This window comes from Bufo bufo, chromosome 10 (genome assembly GCF_905171765.1).
Source record: "Bufo bufo chromosome 10, aBufBuf1.1, whole genome shotgun sequence".
Taxonomy (NCBI): Eukaryota; Metazoa; Chordata; class Amphibia; order Anura; family Bufonidae; genus Bufo; species Bufo bufo.
Genome location: NC_053398.1, coordinates 20,438,476 through 20,454,112, shown reverse-complemented (window position 1 = coordinate 20,454,112; position 15,637 = coordinate 20,438,476). Strand labels below are relative to the sequence as shown.

Sequence of the window (15,637 nt, the reverse complement as noted above, 5' to 3'; positions counted from 1 at the left end):
GGACTACGGAAATGGGGCTGGGGGCTAGTTATCTGGCAGGTCGGGCAAGACTTACAAAACTCTTCCACCTCTCTAAACACACTGGGCCAGTAAAACCGCTGTAGTATACGGTCCTGTGTTTTCTGCAATCCCAGATGACCCCCGAGAACATGTTTGTGCTCTAGATCTAGTTTGCGAGAAGCCTTGGGCACCACCAACTGTTCCACATTCTCCCCCCGTAGTTGGTTGACCCGATACAGTAAATCATGGAGAACCACAAAACGCGTAAATATCAACTCGGCCCCCAGTTGTTGTGGTTCTCCATTGATCATTAACACATTCTCCCAGGCTCGGGATAATGTCGGGTCCCTGTGTTGTGCTGTACCGAAATTATCACCGTAGACATTCAAGTCTGCCAATTCAGGGCCCGCCGGCGGCAAGTCCTCCACCTCCCCAACCATCACATTCAATGGGGTTGTTGCCCCCTCATAGACCGAAGTGGCGGTCACCCCTACCGCTGGCCCTTCGGCCTCGGGTTCCCAGGGTTCTGGCCTCCCACTTGAGTAAGGCCAATCTCCTAGGGTTATCCCTGACTCTTGGGGATCGGTAAGTCTCATAGCTGGCCACAGTTCCGGGAGGTCTCTTACTAGTATTAGTTCATAGTGTAGATTTGAGGCGACTGCCACTTCATGAATCCTCCTGCCGCCAACCGTGGTTAAAGACACCAGAGCAGTGGGGTAGTCTTTTAAGTCACCATGTATCAATGTATGCACATTAACTCGACTTTCCAGCCAGTAAACTCAGCGGGTCGCACCAGGGTAGCCCTTACCAGGGTCACCAGACTCCCCGAGTCCAGCAGAGCCACCACTGGAGTGTCTCCCACTTCCACCTGGCACAGGTGATTATTATCTAGAGACTCCCTGGTACCTGTTGCACACAGCTTCCTGGCATATAGCGACCGACGGTAGCCATAGTTAGTGTCCATGGGTTCAACCCTATGGGGACAGTCGGCCCTTGCGTGACCAGGCTCATGATACCGCCAACAGATCACTGGAGCCAGGTCCGCAGTGGGTACCTCCCGGGCGGGCTTTTTTGGCTCCAGTCTCCGGGTCTGGGGTGGGGATTGTCGGGGTTTAACTGCCCCCTTCCCGAAAGAGCCCCCCTTTAGTTTCCTGGTAGCCTTATATCGTTCAACCATTCCACCATCTCAAGGGCATTAGCAGGAGACGCCTGGCCAATCCAATGCTGAAGAGGGTATGGCAACGCCCTCCAGAACATATCAGCTAAAATACGGTCCAGCATAGCAGTGGCACTTAATACGTCTAGATGTAGCCATTTTTTGCAAAAGGTGGAATAAAGCATTATACTGGGGTCTCACGGGCTCAGCCGGGTTAAACTTCCACTGGTGCATCCTCTGGGCCCAGACCAACACATTCACCCCCAGCCTTGCCAGGATCTCACCATTGACTTTCTGGTAATCGGCCGCTTGCTCGTCTGGTAAGTCGAAATACACCTGCTGGGACAAGGATGCCAGGAACGGAGCGACGACCTCAGCCCACTGATCTCGGGATAGATTCTCCCTCACAGCAACTTTCTCGAATACAGCCAGGTAGGTTTCGACGTCATCCATGGGTGCCATCTTGGGGATCGCCGTACGAACCGATTTCCGGCATCATGAACGCTCGGGGATACTCCTGTCCTCTGTAGAGCCATCACGTGTTGCAGTAGCAGCTGGTTTGTTTCTTGCTGCTGCTTATTAGCCTCCCGCTGTTGCAGGTTAGCCTCCAAGAGGGCCTTCATTTCAGCTTCAATTTTGCCAAGTAACACGGGTTGAAATTTAGCTGGTTTAATCCAGGACATACATCCCAGAGAATTTAAAAAATATATATTTCGGCTTTTACGGCAGCCTCACTGCGATTGCCCGCATCGTCCACCAACTGTAAGGATTCGCTCTGGTAGATGGGATAAGCGGACGCAGTATAGAGGCACCAACCAGTTCTTAAATCAAACAGTTCAGTGTTTATTCACACTCTTGGCAAGTTCATAATCAAATAGTCACATTCAACACAAAAAAGTCACCTTTTGGTTTTGGTGTTAGTTTACACCCAGCTGGCAGTTCTGCCTCAACGAGTCCATGAACAGACTTTAGGCGGCCTGTTTCCCCTCACACTGGTCTCAGACCTCCTAACCCAGCACAAGCCTCAGATCCCAATACAGAGAACCTTTCTGCTGAACCCAGCTGTCTTTTAAAGGCAGCTAGGTGTTGTCGAAACCCGGATCGGCACATGAGTCCAGTCCAGTGTTTTCCTCCCAGCACACACTGGGAGGAAAATACCTGCCTCCCCATACAACTCCCTTTACTGTGTCACAGGCCTCAAGCACAGTCAAAATACGGATGCAGATAACTCAACTAATACACCACTAATAGATGTCTACGAGGACATACTGCGTGCCTCTGTATACGTCTTCATACAGACATGTACATTTCAGTGCATCTCCCATGCATATGAAGGTTGTTTCTTCAACTCCATTCATACGCATAGGAACATTTCTGTGCATATTTCCATCCTCTATGGAAATAAATAGCCTGTCACTTATTTCAGGTGGAAAATAAGAGGCTCTGCGGCAGTGCAAACTGCAAATCCACATCTGAAATCCAAGGGTCATCCATCAATTCTTTCTGACTGGTCATCTACAGTCAGATCCAGTTGGGATGAACCATTTAAAGTATGACATGCCATGGTGGCCTTAAACTACCTGCAGTGGCCAGAACCTGTGCACTGTAATGATGCTGCACACATGCAAAAAAGGATCATGTATTGCAAAATGAATACAGTATATAGTGCGGCCGCTTGCTCACCGACTTCCTCGTACGAGGTACCTAAACATGTATATCTCACCTGTTGGCGTTCTCCAGAGTCTCCACCTTTTTCCACAGCTCACTGTTCTGTGACGTGAAGGTTTCCACCCTACAAGACAGCAGCGCAGACATCATGCACAATGGACGCTGAGGAAGGCACTCAGGTGGAGTGATATGTGGTGACACAGAAACCACACTGATAGATAACATGAACAATGGAACTAGGAGACACAGCTGATGAACATCAGGGCAACGTACAGGGCGCTGTATCCCGGTACTGTACCCAGTGACTGGAGTGAGAGATCTACACACATTTCATAACTCACTTCTTTTCTAGACACTCCACATATTCCTTTTTCTTCCTCCGACTCTCTTGGGCTGAGATCTATGGAAGAAGAAAAAAACAATACAATTTTTTACATGATTCACAGATGACCAAGGCAATTCAAAAATGACAAATAGTCTTCAGTGGTCATGTCCTTGGTTTCACCATAATGGCAACCCCATACGCTGCTATAGGGCTCATGGTGCCGAGTTCAGTTTCATCCCATCTCTCCAACGCTTGGGTGATTTGAATCTGTGCGGGGGTTTGTAATTAAAGAGAGAGTAATCGGCCCATCAATCCTAAACTTCATTCCCTTTCACATGGCATGGCACGTAGAGGGGCCACCAATGGCCACCTGGAAAAGGGTCTTAGTTTGCTGTAACTTTGGGTTCCAAAAAAAAGAAAAAGATGGATCACACATCCACATGCTATGCATTGATCTATCACTGCTTCTCAGCACAACTGACATCGCCTCTCAGCATAATAAATAGCATAGAGCCCCCTGATATACGTACTGTACATAAGGCATTGGTATATGCTTTGATCACAATGCATAAGCCCACTCACCACGCCAAGGTTGCATCCTCAAGTGTGACCTACTTTAATTTTGCGCAGCACCAGGTAGCGAACACCGACACTGCAGCACTGCCCCACTCTTCCCATTCGGCCCAAATTTTTTTAATTAGCATGAGACCGCAATAACATAGTAACATATTAACATAGTGTATAAGGCCGAAAAAAGACATCTGTTCATCCAGTTCGGCCTGTTATCCTGCAAGTTGATCCAGAGGAAGGCAAAAAAAAACAACTGTCAGCTAGAAGCCAATTTTCCCCACTTAAGGGGAAAAAAATTCCTTCCCGACTCCATTCAGGCAATCAGATAACTCCCTGGATCAACAACCCATCTCTAGTAGCTATAGCCTGTAATATTATTACACTCCAGAAATACATCCAGGCCCCTCTTGAACTCTTTTAGTGAACTCACCATCACCACCTCCTCAGGCAGAGAGCTCCATAGTCTCACTGCTCTTACAGTAAAGAATCCTTTTCTATGTTTGTGTACAAACCTTCTTTCCTCCAGGCGCAGAGGATGTCCCCTTGTCACAGTCCTGGGGATAAATAGATGATGGGAAAGATCTCTGTACTGACCCCTGATATAGTCATACATAGTAGTTAAATCTCCTCTAAGTCTTTTTTCTAAAGTGAATTACCCTAATTTTGACAATCTTTCAGGGTACTGTAGTTCCCTCATTCCAGTTATTACTTTAGTTGCCCTCCTCTAAACCCTCTCCAGCTCTGCTATGTCTGCCTTGTTCACAGGAGCCCAGAACTGTACACAGTACTTACTCCATGTGTGGTCTGACCAGTGATTTGTAAAGTGGTAGGACTATGTTATCATCAAGGGCATCTATTCCCCTTTTGATGCAACCCGTTATCTTATTGGCCTTGGCAGCAGCTGCCTGACACTGGTTTTTACAGCTTAGTTTGCTGTTCTATGTCAGTGTTACCTAGTGTTTTACCATTTAGTATGTACGGGTGACTTGCATTATTCCTTCCCATGTTCATAACTTTACATTTGTCAGTGTTAATCCTCATCTGCCACTTCTCTGCCCAAGCCTCCAATCTATTCAGATCCATCTGTAGCAGTATACTGTCCTCTTCTGTGTCAATTACTTTACACAGTTTAGTGTCATCTGCAAAAATTGATATTTTAATGTGCAAGCCTTCTACAAGATTATTAATAAATATATTGAAGAGGACATGGCCCAGTACTGACCCCTGAGGTACTCCACTAGTGACAGTGATCCAATCTGAGTGTGTACCGTTAATAACCACCTGCTGTTTTCTATCACTGAGCCAGTTACTTATCCACATACAGAAATTTTCTCCCAGTCCGAGCATTCTCATTTTATATACTAACTTTTTATGCGGTACAGTGTCAAATGCTTTGGAGAAGTCCAGATATATACGACATCCATTAATTCGCCGCTGTCAAGTATAGAACTTACCTCCTCATAGAAACTGATTAAATTAGTTTGACATGACCGATCCCTCGTGAAGCCATGCTGATATGGCGTTATTTGCTTATTTTCATTGAGGCGCTCCAAGATAGCATCTCTTAGAAAACCTTCAAACTGTTTACCCACGATGGATGTTAAACTTACCGGCCTATAGTTTCCGGGCTCTGTTTTTGGACCCTTTTTTAATATTGGCACCACATTTGCTATGCACCAATCCTGTGGAACACTCCCTGTCAGTATGCAGTCCTTAAATATCAGAAATAAGGGTCTGGCTATGACATTATTTAATTATTTTAAGATACGGGGGTGTATGCCATCTGATCCTGGCGATTTGTCTATTTTAATCTATTTAAGACGCCGCTGTATTTCTTCCTGGGTCAGACAGGGAACTTTTAATGGGGAATTTACTTTTACATTATGCGTTTCATCTGACAGTTTATTTTCTTCAGTGAACACAGTGGAGAAAAAAATATTTAATAGCTTTGCTTTCTCCTGATCGCTCTCTGCAACTCCCCCCTCATCACTCTGTAAAGGGCCGAGACCTTCAGATTTATACTTTTTACCATTTATATAATTGAAGAACATTTTAGGGTTTTGCTCTCTTTGGCAATTAATCTCTCGGTCTCTAGCTTGGCCGCTTTTATTTGTTTTTTACATATTCAATTTTTTTCCTTATAGTTTTTCAGTGCTTCCTCACTACCCTCCTGTTTTAGTGATTTAAATGCTTTCTTTTTGTCACTTATTTCTTTCTTTACAGTTCTATTTATCCATATTGGTTTCTTCTTGTTCCTTAACCTTTTATTCCCATAAGGTATGTATCTCTCACAATTAGAACTTAGGATGCTTTTAAAAATATCCCATTTTGTGGCTGTATTTTTATTTTTGAGGACTTTGTCCCATTTAGTTAGGCCTATGGCCTCTCTTAGTTGGCTAAATGTAGCTTTTTTGAAGTTTGTTTTTTTTATTCCTCCCTGAAGAAACACTCTTTTGAATGATAATTGGAAGGTTATTACTTTATGGTCACTATTTCCCAGGTTTCCCCCAACCTGCACATCTGTTGTTCTGTCAGGTCTATTGGTTAATACTAAGTCCAGCATGGCCGTCCCTCTAGTCGGGTCCTGAACCAGTTGGGAAAGGTAATTTGGTTATTGCCAAGAACTTGTTTCCTTTATGAGATTTATGAGATGTACAAGTTTTAGTTTCCCAGTCTATATCTGGGTAGTTAAAGTCCCCCATAATAATGACCTCATTATGATCTACCGCCTCGTCTATCTCGTTTAGTAATAGATTTTCTATGGACTCCGGTATATTAGGTGGTTTATAATAAACTCCTATTAGTAATTTATTATTGTTTTTGCCTCCATGTATTTCTACCCACAGTGACTCCACATGTTCATGTCCCTCACTTATATCTTCTCGGACTGTGGGCTTTAGACAGGACTTTACATAAAGGCAGACCCCTTCCCCTCTCCGGTTTTGGCGATCCTTTCTAAACACACTGTAACCCTGTACATTAACTGCCCAGTCATAGCTATCATCCAGTCATGTCTCAGTTATTGCCACTATGTCATAGTCCTCCTCAGGCATCACCAGTTCCCCAGTTTTATTAGTCAGGCTTCTGGCATTAGTATACATACATTTAAGAGGTTTATGTATATATTTTACCCTACACCTTTCCTTTTGAAATGTTCTAGTCCCTCCTTCCACTCCTCCCCCAGTTTCATTACCTTGCCTCCGGTCTCTATCTGCACTATCTTCCCATCCTATAACGTAATTACCCTCCCCCCAGTCCCTAGTTTAACCTCTTAAGGACACATGACGTACCGGTACGTCATGATGCCCTGGTACTTAAGGACACATGACGTACCGGTACGTCATGTGTTGTTCCGATCACTGCCGCCCGGCCGGCAGTGATCGGAACCCGGTGCCTGCTCAAATCATTGAGCAGGCACCTAGGCTAAATGCGCGGGGGGTCCCGTGACCCCCCCATGTCGGCGATCGCGGCAAACCGCAGGTCAATTCAGACCTGCGGTTTGCTGCGATTTCTGCAGTTTCTGGTCCCCGCGGTCCCTGACCGCGGGGATCAGAAACTTTTTATGCCTAAAAAAAGTTTTATTCACCCCCCCCTGCACCCCCGAATGATTTTTAGGGTGGCGGGAGGTGCAGGGGGAGGGTTGCGGGCGGTGTGGGCGGTGCGGGAGGCGGGCGGTGCGGCAGGCGGGATCGCGATCCCCCGCCCGCCTCCCCTTGAAAATTCATTGGTGTTCAGTGGGTATACCAGGGTGCCAGCACATTGCTGGCACCCTGGTATAAACGGCTGACATCTGCGATGCGATGTCAGCCGTTTAACCCTTTCCATACAGCGGTCCGTACGGACCGCTGTATGGAAAAAGTTAACAGCGCAGGGAGCTCCCTCCCTCTCCCATCGGGGGGCTGCTGTGCCTTTGCAGCCCCCCGATGGAGAGGGAGAGAGCCCCCAGACAGCCCCCCGAGAGATCCCCTCCTTACCCTTCCCCGTCTGCGAAGTTCTGAGCAGACGGGGAAGGTTCCCATGGCAACAGGACGCCTCTCAGGCGTCCTGCTGTCCATGGTGCTGAACAGATCTGTGCTGAAAGGCATAGATCTGTTCAGTGTAAGTAAAATACAGTGCAGTACAATATATATTGTTCTGTACTGTATTATACAGACATCAGACCCACTGGATCTTCAAGAACCAAGTGGGTCTGGGTCAAAAAAAAAGTGAATAAAAGTGAAAAAAAAGTAAAAATCAAAAAACACATTTATCACTGATAAAAAATGAAAAAAATAAAATTCCCTACACATGTTTGGTATCGCCGCGTCCGTAACGACCTGATCTATAAAACGGTCATGTTACTTTACCCGAACGGTGAACACCATAAAAATAAAAAATAAAAAACTATGATGAAATTAAAATTTTGCCCACCTTACTTCCCAAAAAAGGTAATAAAAGTGATCAAAAAAGTCGCATGTACGCCAAAATTGTAACAATCAAACCGTCATCTCATCCCGCAAAAATCATACCCTACCCAAGATAATCGCCCAAAAACTGAAAAAACTATGGCTCTTAGACTATGGAGACACTAAAACATCATTTTTTTTGTTTCAAAAATGAAATCATTGTGTAAAACTTCCATAAATAAAAAAAAAGTATACATATTAGGTATCGCCGCGTCCGTATCGCCCGGCTCTATAAAAATATCACATGATCTAACCCCTCAGATGACCACCGTAAAAAAATAAAAATAAAAACGGTGTAAAAAAAGCCATTTTTTGTCATCTTACGTCACAAAAAGTGTAATAGCAAGCAATCAAAAAGTCATATGCACCCCAAAATAGATGCCAATCAAACCGTCATCTCATCCCGCAAAAAATGAGACCCTACTTAAGATAATCGCCCAAAAACTGAAAAAACTATGGCTCTTAGACTATGGAGACACTAAAACATTTTTTTGGTTTTAAAAATGAAATCATTGTGTAAAACTTACATAAATAAAAAAAATTGTATACATATTAGGTATCGCCGCGTCCGTGACAACCTGCTCTATAAAATTACCACATGATCTAACCTGTCAGATGAATGTTGTAAATAACAAAAAAAAAAACGGTGCCAAAAAAGCTATTTCTTGTTACCTTGCCGCACAAAAAGTGTAATATAGAGCAACCAAAAATCATATGTACCCTAAACTAGTACCAACAAAACTGCCACCCTATCCCGTAGTTTCTAAAATGGGGTCACTTTTTTGGAGTTTCTACTCTAGGGGTGCATCAGGGGGGCTTCAAATGGGACATGGTGTAAAAAAAAACAGTCCAGCAAAACCTGCCTTCCAAAAACCGTATGGCATTCCTTTCCTTCTGCGCCCTGCCGTGTGCCCGTACAGCGGTTTACGACCACATATGGGGTGTTTCTGTAAACTACAGAATTAGGGCCATAAATAATGAGTTTTGTTTGGCTGTTAACCCTTGCTTTGTAACTGGAAAAAAAATATTAAAATGGAAAATCTGCCAAAAAAGTGAAATTTTGAAATTGTATCTCTATTTTCCATTAAATCTTGTGCAACACCTAAAGGGTTAACAAAGTTTGTAAAATCAGTTTTGAATACCTTGAGGGGTGTAGTTTCTTAGATGGGGTCACTTTTATGGAGTTTATAATCTAGGGGTGCATCCGGGGGGCTTCAAATGGGACATGGTGCCAAAAAAACAGTCCAGCAAAATCAGCCCTCCAAAAACCAAACGGCACACCTTTCACTCTACGCCCCGCTGTGTGCCCGTACAGTAGTTTACGGCCACATATTGGGTGTTTCTGTAAACAGCAGAGTCAGGGCAATAAAGATACAGTCTTGTTTGGCTGTTAACCCTTGCTTTGTTAGTGGAAAAAATGGGTTAAAATGGAAAATTAGGCAAAAAAATGAAATTCTCAAATTTCATCGCCATTTGCCAATAACTCTTGTGCAACACCTAAAGGGTTAACGACGTATGTAAAATCAGTTTTGAATACCTTGAGGGGTGTAGTTTCTTAGATGGGATCACTTTTAGGGAGTTTCTCCTCTAGGGGTGCATCAGGGGGCTTCAAATGGGACATGGTGTAAATAAACCGGTCCATAAAAATCAGCCTTCCAAAAACCATACGGCGCACCTTTCCCTCTACGCCCCGCTGTGTGGCCGTACAGTAGTTTACGGCCACATATTGGGTGTTTCTGTAAACGGTAGAGTCAGGGCAATAAAGATACAGTCTTGTTTGGCTGTTAACCCTTGGTTTGTTAGTGGAAAAAATGGGTTAAAATGAAAAATTAGACAAAAAAATGAAATTCTCAAATTTCCACCCCATTTGCCAATAACTCTTGTGCAACACCTAAAGGGTTAACAACGTATGCAAAATCAGTTTTGAATACCTTGAGGGGTGTAGTTTCTTAGATGGGGTCATTTTTGGGTGGTTTCTATAATGTAAGCCTCGCAAAGTGACTTGAGACCTGAACTGGTCCCTAAAAATTGAGTTTTTGTAAATTTCTGAAAAATTTCAAGATTTGCTTCTAAACTTCTAAGCCCTATAACATCCCCAAAAAATAAAATATCATTCCCAAAACAATTCAAACATGAAGTAGACATATGGGGAATGTAAAGTCATCACAATTTTTGGGGGTATTACTATGTATTACAGAAGTAGAGAAACTGAAACTTTGAAATTTGCAAATTTTTCCAAATTTTTGTTAAATTAGGTATTTTTTGGTGCAAAAAAAATTATTTTTTTGACTCCATTTTACCAGTGTCATGAAGTACAATATGTGACGAAAAAACAATCTCAGAACGGCCTGGATAAGTCAAAGCGTTTTAAAGTTATCAGCACTTAAAGGGACTCTGGTCAGATTTTCAAAAAATGGCCTGGTCCTAAGGTGTAAAAAGGCTGTGTCCTTAAGGGGTTAAACACTCCTCCAACCTTCTAGCTATCTTCTCCCCTAACACAGCTGCCCGTTCCCCATTGAGGTGCAGCCCATCCCTACGGAGCCTGTAGCCGAGAGAGAAGTCGGCCCAGTTCTCCAGGAACCCAAACCCCTCCTTCCTACACCAGTTCTTGAGCCACTTGTTAACCCCCCTAGTCTCCCGCTGCCTTTCTTGTGTAGCTCGTGGTATCGGCATTATTTCGGAAAATACTACCTTTAAGGTCCTTGCCCTAAGTTTTTGACCTTTGTTATTGGTTCCGATATGGACCATGACCGCTGGATCTTCTCCAGCCCCTCCCAGTAATCTGTCAACCTGATCCGTGATGTGTCGAACTCGAGCGCCAGGTAGACAACACACCGTTTGACGATCCCGGTCTTTGTGACAGATCGCCCTATCTGTACCCCTAAAGGTTATTAAATATCCTCCAATTCTTAGTTGGAGTTCCTGAGAGCATATGGTAAGATGAGCTTTTTGACATCTGTTCACATAGTGTGGTACTGCGTGGTTGCCATTGTTGCTGTGGTGCTGTGCTGGTGTGGCCCAGTGTCAGGGTGGCTTTGTCTAGCGGCAGAGGTGCTGCTTGACTGCTGGGTCCCGCCGCCTACTGGTGCAGTGCTGCAGCGTCAGTGGTCACCATGTGGTGCTGCGCCAAATTATAGGAGGTCCCACTTGAGGAGGCAACTTGGCGTGGTGAGTGGGCTTATGCTTTTTGATCAAAACCCATACAAATGCCTCATGTACAACACATATATCAGGGGGCTGTATACTACTTATAACGCTGAGCAGCAATGTCAATTGTGCTGAGAAGCAGTGATAGAGCAATGCATTGCTTATGGATGTGCAATCCATGTTTTTCTTTTTTGGATATTAACTATGGGTTCCACTTTCATCTGCGTATCCTATGACACTGCAAGGCATGGGTGACAATACCATGTTGTGTCCTACTCTACAGATGGGCTGGTTGCCCATGCCAGCTATACTTCTATGGCCAGTGCTAGAGAGAGATGGTATACGGTCCCCAGTGCTGGAGTCAGGAGTGCTAAGCCATTTTAAAGAGCTTTTTTAACTTCCACCAGGTTCCATCCTCACCTTGTTCTTAATCTTCCGACGCACTCTCTTCAGGGATTTCTCTTCTGTTTTGGTGAGAGGAAGTTTGGTAGGAATTGGGTACCCCTCAGCTACTAGGGTGCGCTTCTCCTCCTCTGTTAGCATGAGAGGTCCTGACGTGCCCTGGAGTTTCTACATGATAAAAAAAAGTAAAAATATATCCAGAATCCAAAATGTCCTTACAAGGACCATCAAGAAATGGAAAATGGAAGTTGATGACCTAAGAGCCCATGAAACACATCATACTTACATGAGGAGCGGTGAGCAGCGGTGATGAGGAGATAGCATGAGATGACCGGGCCATTGGACGGGCTGGACTTGGTGGTGGAAGGGAGCGAGGACTTTGAGAACCATCACTGTCACTGCTATGACTACTAGGTGGAGTTAGAGGCATGACCCCTAAAACATCTGGATTAGGAAAGAGCATCATACAAAACTGTAGCCAGAGTCCTGCAATCCGTATAAGGACATTCAGCCCCAGAAATTTTACAAACCACAATTATCTGCCCAGAACTTAAATGTCCACTGTGGGGCACATTTTCATAGTTGCCAACAGTCCCAAATTTGCAGGAATTGTTCCAAATCCCGGAAATTTGGTTTGTTTCGGACTGAAAATGGGTGGGCAGGTTTGAGGCAGGGCTTCAATTCCTCAAATTTACCAACACAGATGTTGGTAAGTATACATTTTCATAAGCCCTAGCACCTTTGGGATCGGTTTAGATGGAGAGTCTTGCAAAAAAATGAGATAGTTCCTAGGTATGACTTTACTGCTATATATTTATATACATCAATCCAAAAATACATAAAATGAGACACTGGGTACAGTAAGTATATAGAAAAGCTTAGTTAGCCCATTATCCTGAGAGATAGTATCTTTATGAAGATCTCTAGGTTTGTCATCAGAGTTATGATGACAAACTTTTACTGGGACAATCCTGTGAACTGCACTGTGCAAGCCCGGAACCCAAAGTGGGCATTCTGAGCTGTTTTGGGGGGGGCAATCCTGGGCACTGGGGCATAAAGAGGACCTGTCACCTCTCCTAACATGTCTGTTTTAGCAACTACTTGCACTCCCCATGTAATACCAATTCTGGAACATCTATTCCTATGACACTATGTTGTACCATTCCTTTACTATACCTGCTAGAAGTTATGACAAAATTGCCAGCAATTTGCAATGAAGGTCCAGCTGGGTGTTACCAGTTGGGGGGTGCACCTCTGACACTGGCAGCACTGATTAGTTAGTATGACACCCAGCTGGACCTTTATTGCAAACTGTTGCCAATTCATACATAACTTCTAGCAGGGATAATAAAGACACGGCACAACATCATGAGAATAGATACTCCAACATTGTTGTTACACTGGGAAAGCAAGCGGTTACTAACACAGAGACGGCGACAGGTCCTCTTTAAAAGTCCCGAATTTTATTTTTTACATGCTGAGGAGTATGCGTTATTCATTTTTGCATAATGTGGGCACTGTTTTGCCCTAGAGAATGGATGTACCACCACAGAACAATGAGATTTATCAAGATTAGTGCAAAGGTTCTTAGCTACATATAACCATCAACTATTCCTATGGGCAACTCCACCACTTTTCCCTTGCACTACAGTATATATCTTGATAAATCTCTGCTATATTAATGTTTAGATTCTACATATAGGACCACTTACCTGATGCTACATTTAGCAAGTGGTTTGGAATTCCTGGCTCTACTTTTATATGTGATATAGGATTTTGGGAAACGTTCTGTAAAATAAAATAAAAAAATAGGCATTCAAGGGAGTCTGTCAGCAGGAAATTCAAAGGCACAATGTCTTGTAGGGCTAGCTCAGCTGAACATAATGATACCTTTCACTTAGCAATCTGTTGCTTCATTCTGGAGAAAAAGTCCTTTTAGCCTATATGCAAATGAGCAGTTAAGCGCACAGGGGGCGTACCCAAGACACTCTGTACACCCTTGCGCCTCCTACTTCCTTTGCCAGCCCCTCCTTCAGCTTCTTGATTGATGGGGCCATGTTCCTACACAGTCATTTCACCTAGCCCTGTCAAGCAAGAAGCCAACTGTTGGCCTTGATCCCAGTACCTGCCTGCGATTCTGTCCCCACACGCAGGCATGGGCGCCGGACTTTCTCACGCCGTGCTGACAGGCGCGGGCAGCGGGGTTCTTAGCTGTGGTCTGCACTCCTGCCGCTGGCATCTCCCTCCTGGCTCTGAGCAGAGCTTGCTCTCTGGCTCAGAGTTCCTTGTGTGCATATAGGGTGTATGTGGGCATGTCTCGCCTCCTTATGTGAGGCAGCATACGGACCTTGCCTTACTGCCGCCTGCCCTGACCTTGTATCTTGTCTCACACGTTTTGCTATCTTGCCGCCTGCCCTGACCTCGGACCTCGTTTATGGACTTTGCCATATTGCCACCTACTCTGACCTTGGACTCTGTACCCAGACCTTGCCTTGCCTCCGTCTGATCAGCCTCTGACCGCCTTGCACCCTCTGGGTGTCCCGTACCATCTGGAGGCCAGTCCAGTGGGTCCACACCCAGTTTCTCGTTTCCTTGTTTTCCAACCCCCTCAGAGGTAGGGCCTGGTGTACCCCCTCGAGAAAGTCTATTGTGAAGAGGTATTGTGAAGAATAAAGGGTAAACTTAGTCATCTGCCTCTGAGGATGTTGGTCACATGGGACAGTGGGTTCGCACCCACTGACCATTACTCCAACCATGTTATTGGACCCTTAAAAAATCTCTCTCTCTTGGGATGACTATGGATTAATTTTTCTTTTTTAACTATTTTTATTCTAGTTGAACCCATTGCGTTCCAGACCAAAGACAGCCAATGGGTCATGACAACCAATAATATGTTCACATTGAAACTTTTTACTCAATGGCAAAATGGACAGCCCAACAGTTGTTTAAAGGCCATCTGTCACCTTTGAGATGTGTTCTGGTCAGCTGAACGCCACGGTCTTGGTCCCATCTTCCTTGGTGCACACACTGCTTAGAAAACTGCTGTTTTAGAAAATGCAAATGAGCCTCTAGGCGCAACTAGGGTGGTGCCTTTGCACCCTGTTGCTCCCAGAGACTCCGCTCACTGCCCTTTATGACGTGCCCCCACATATTCACGCCTGGCTATAAAGTCTTGCGGGAGTGCATTAGACACATGCGCAGTAGAGGGGTAAAAATCACTGGGCAGATGGGCAATCTTTATCCCTTTACTGTGCCTGTGCTGGACGCGCGCCCACAAGACTTCATGGCCAGAAATGAATATGTTCTCTCTGCCAGGCCTGTCAGTCTTAGCAGTGGGGGTGCGGCATACAGGGCAGTGACCGGGGCCTCTGGGAGCAACAAGGTGCAACGGCAACATCCTCTTTGCTCCTATGGGGCTTATTTGCATGTTAAAAAACAGCAATTTTCTTGACAATACAGGCACCAATGAAGATGGGACCAAGACCGTTCAGCTGATCAGCACACATCTGAAGGGTCAGCCAATGTGGTGACAGATGCCCTTCAACTATGAAAAGAAGAAGTCCTAAACAGGTTGGCTCTGACCATAAAAAAGTGGTGTGATAAAGCTCCTCAACTTCAGGTTAGCCTCAGAAACTACCACTACAATGGTAGTATTGGTGCGTACTCTCTTGCTAATCATATAAGCTACTTGCCATCCCATTCTTATACATACCTCCTCACCCGGTAGTAGCCCTGTACTGAGGTCTTGCTCTAGAGGCACACTCGGATGTATGGGCTCTACTTGTGGAATACGATTCTGCTCCTGCTTCACCAGTAAAGAGCAGAGTTCATGTTCCAAGGCCCAGACTGCACTTCCCGGTTCTGCATGTCAAAAGGAAATAGGTTATAGACAATAGACTTAAAGGGTTCCTGTATTCCAGTTGT

At 44.8% G+C, this 15,637-nt stretch overlaps 1 protein-coding gene across 2 annotated transcripts in view; it reads right to left on the bottom strand.

Annotated features, from left to right (window-relative positions):
• The window catches only part of CREB3L1 (cAMP responsive element binding protein 3 like 1), a 78,450-nt gene that overhangs the window by 14,498 nt on the left and 48,315 nt on the right, over positions 1–15,637 (bottom strand). For both annotated transcript variants that reach the window (XM_040409145.1, XM_040409146.1), the window contains exons 3-8: positions 15,426–15,574; positions 13,426–13,501; positions 12,000–12,157; positions 11,732–11,881; positions 3,166–3,224; positions 2,880–2,948 (exon numbers count right to left, since the gene is read on the bottom strand). In XM_040409145.1, the coding sequence (XP_040265079.1) occupies positions 2,880–2,948; positions 3,166–3,224; positions 11,732–11,881; positions 12,000–12,157; positions 13,426–13,501; positions 15,426–15,574 (661 nt within the window). The remainder of the gene's footprint in view (positions 1–2,879; positions 2,949–3,165; positions 3,225–11,731; positions 11,882–11,999; positions 12,158–13,425; positions 13,502–15,425; positions 15,575–15,637) is intronic.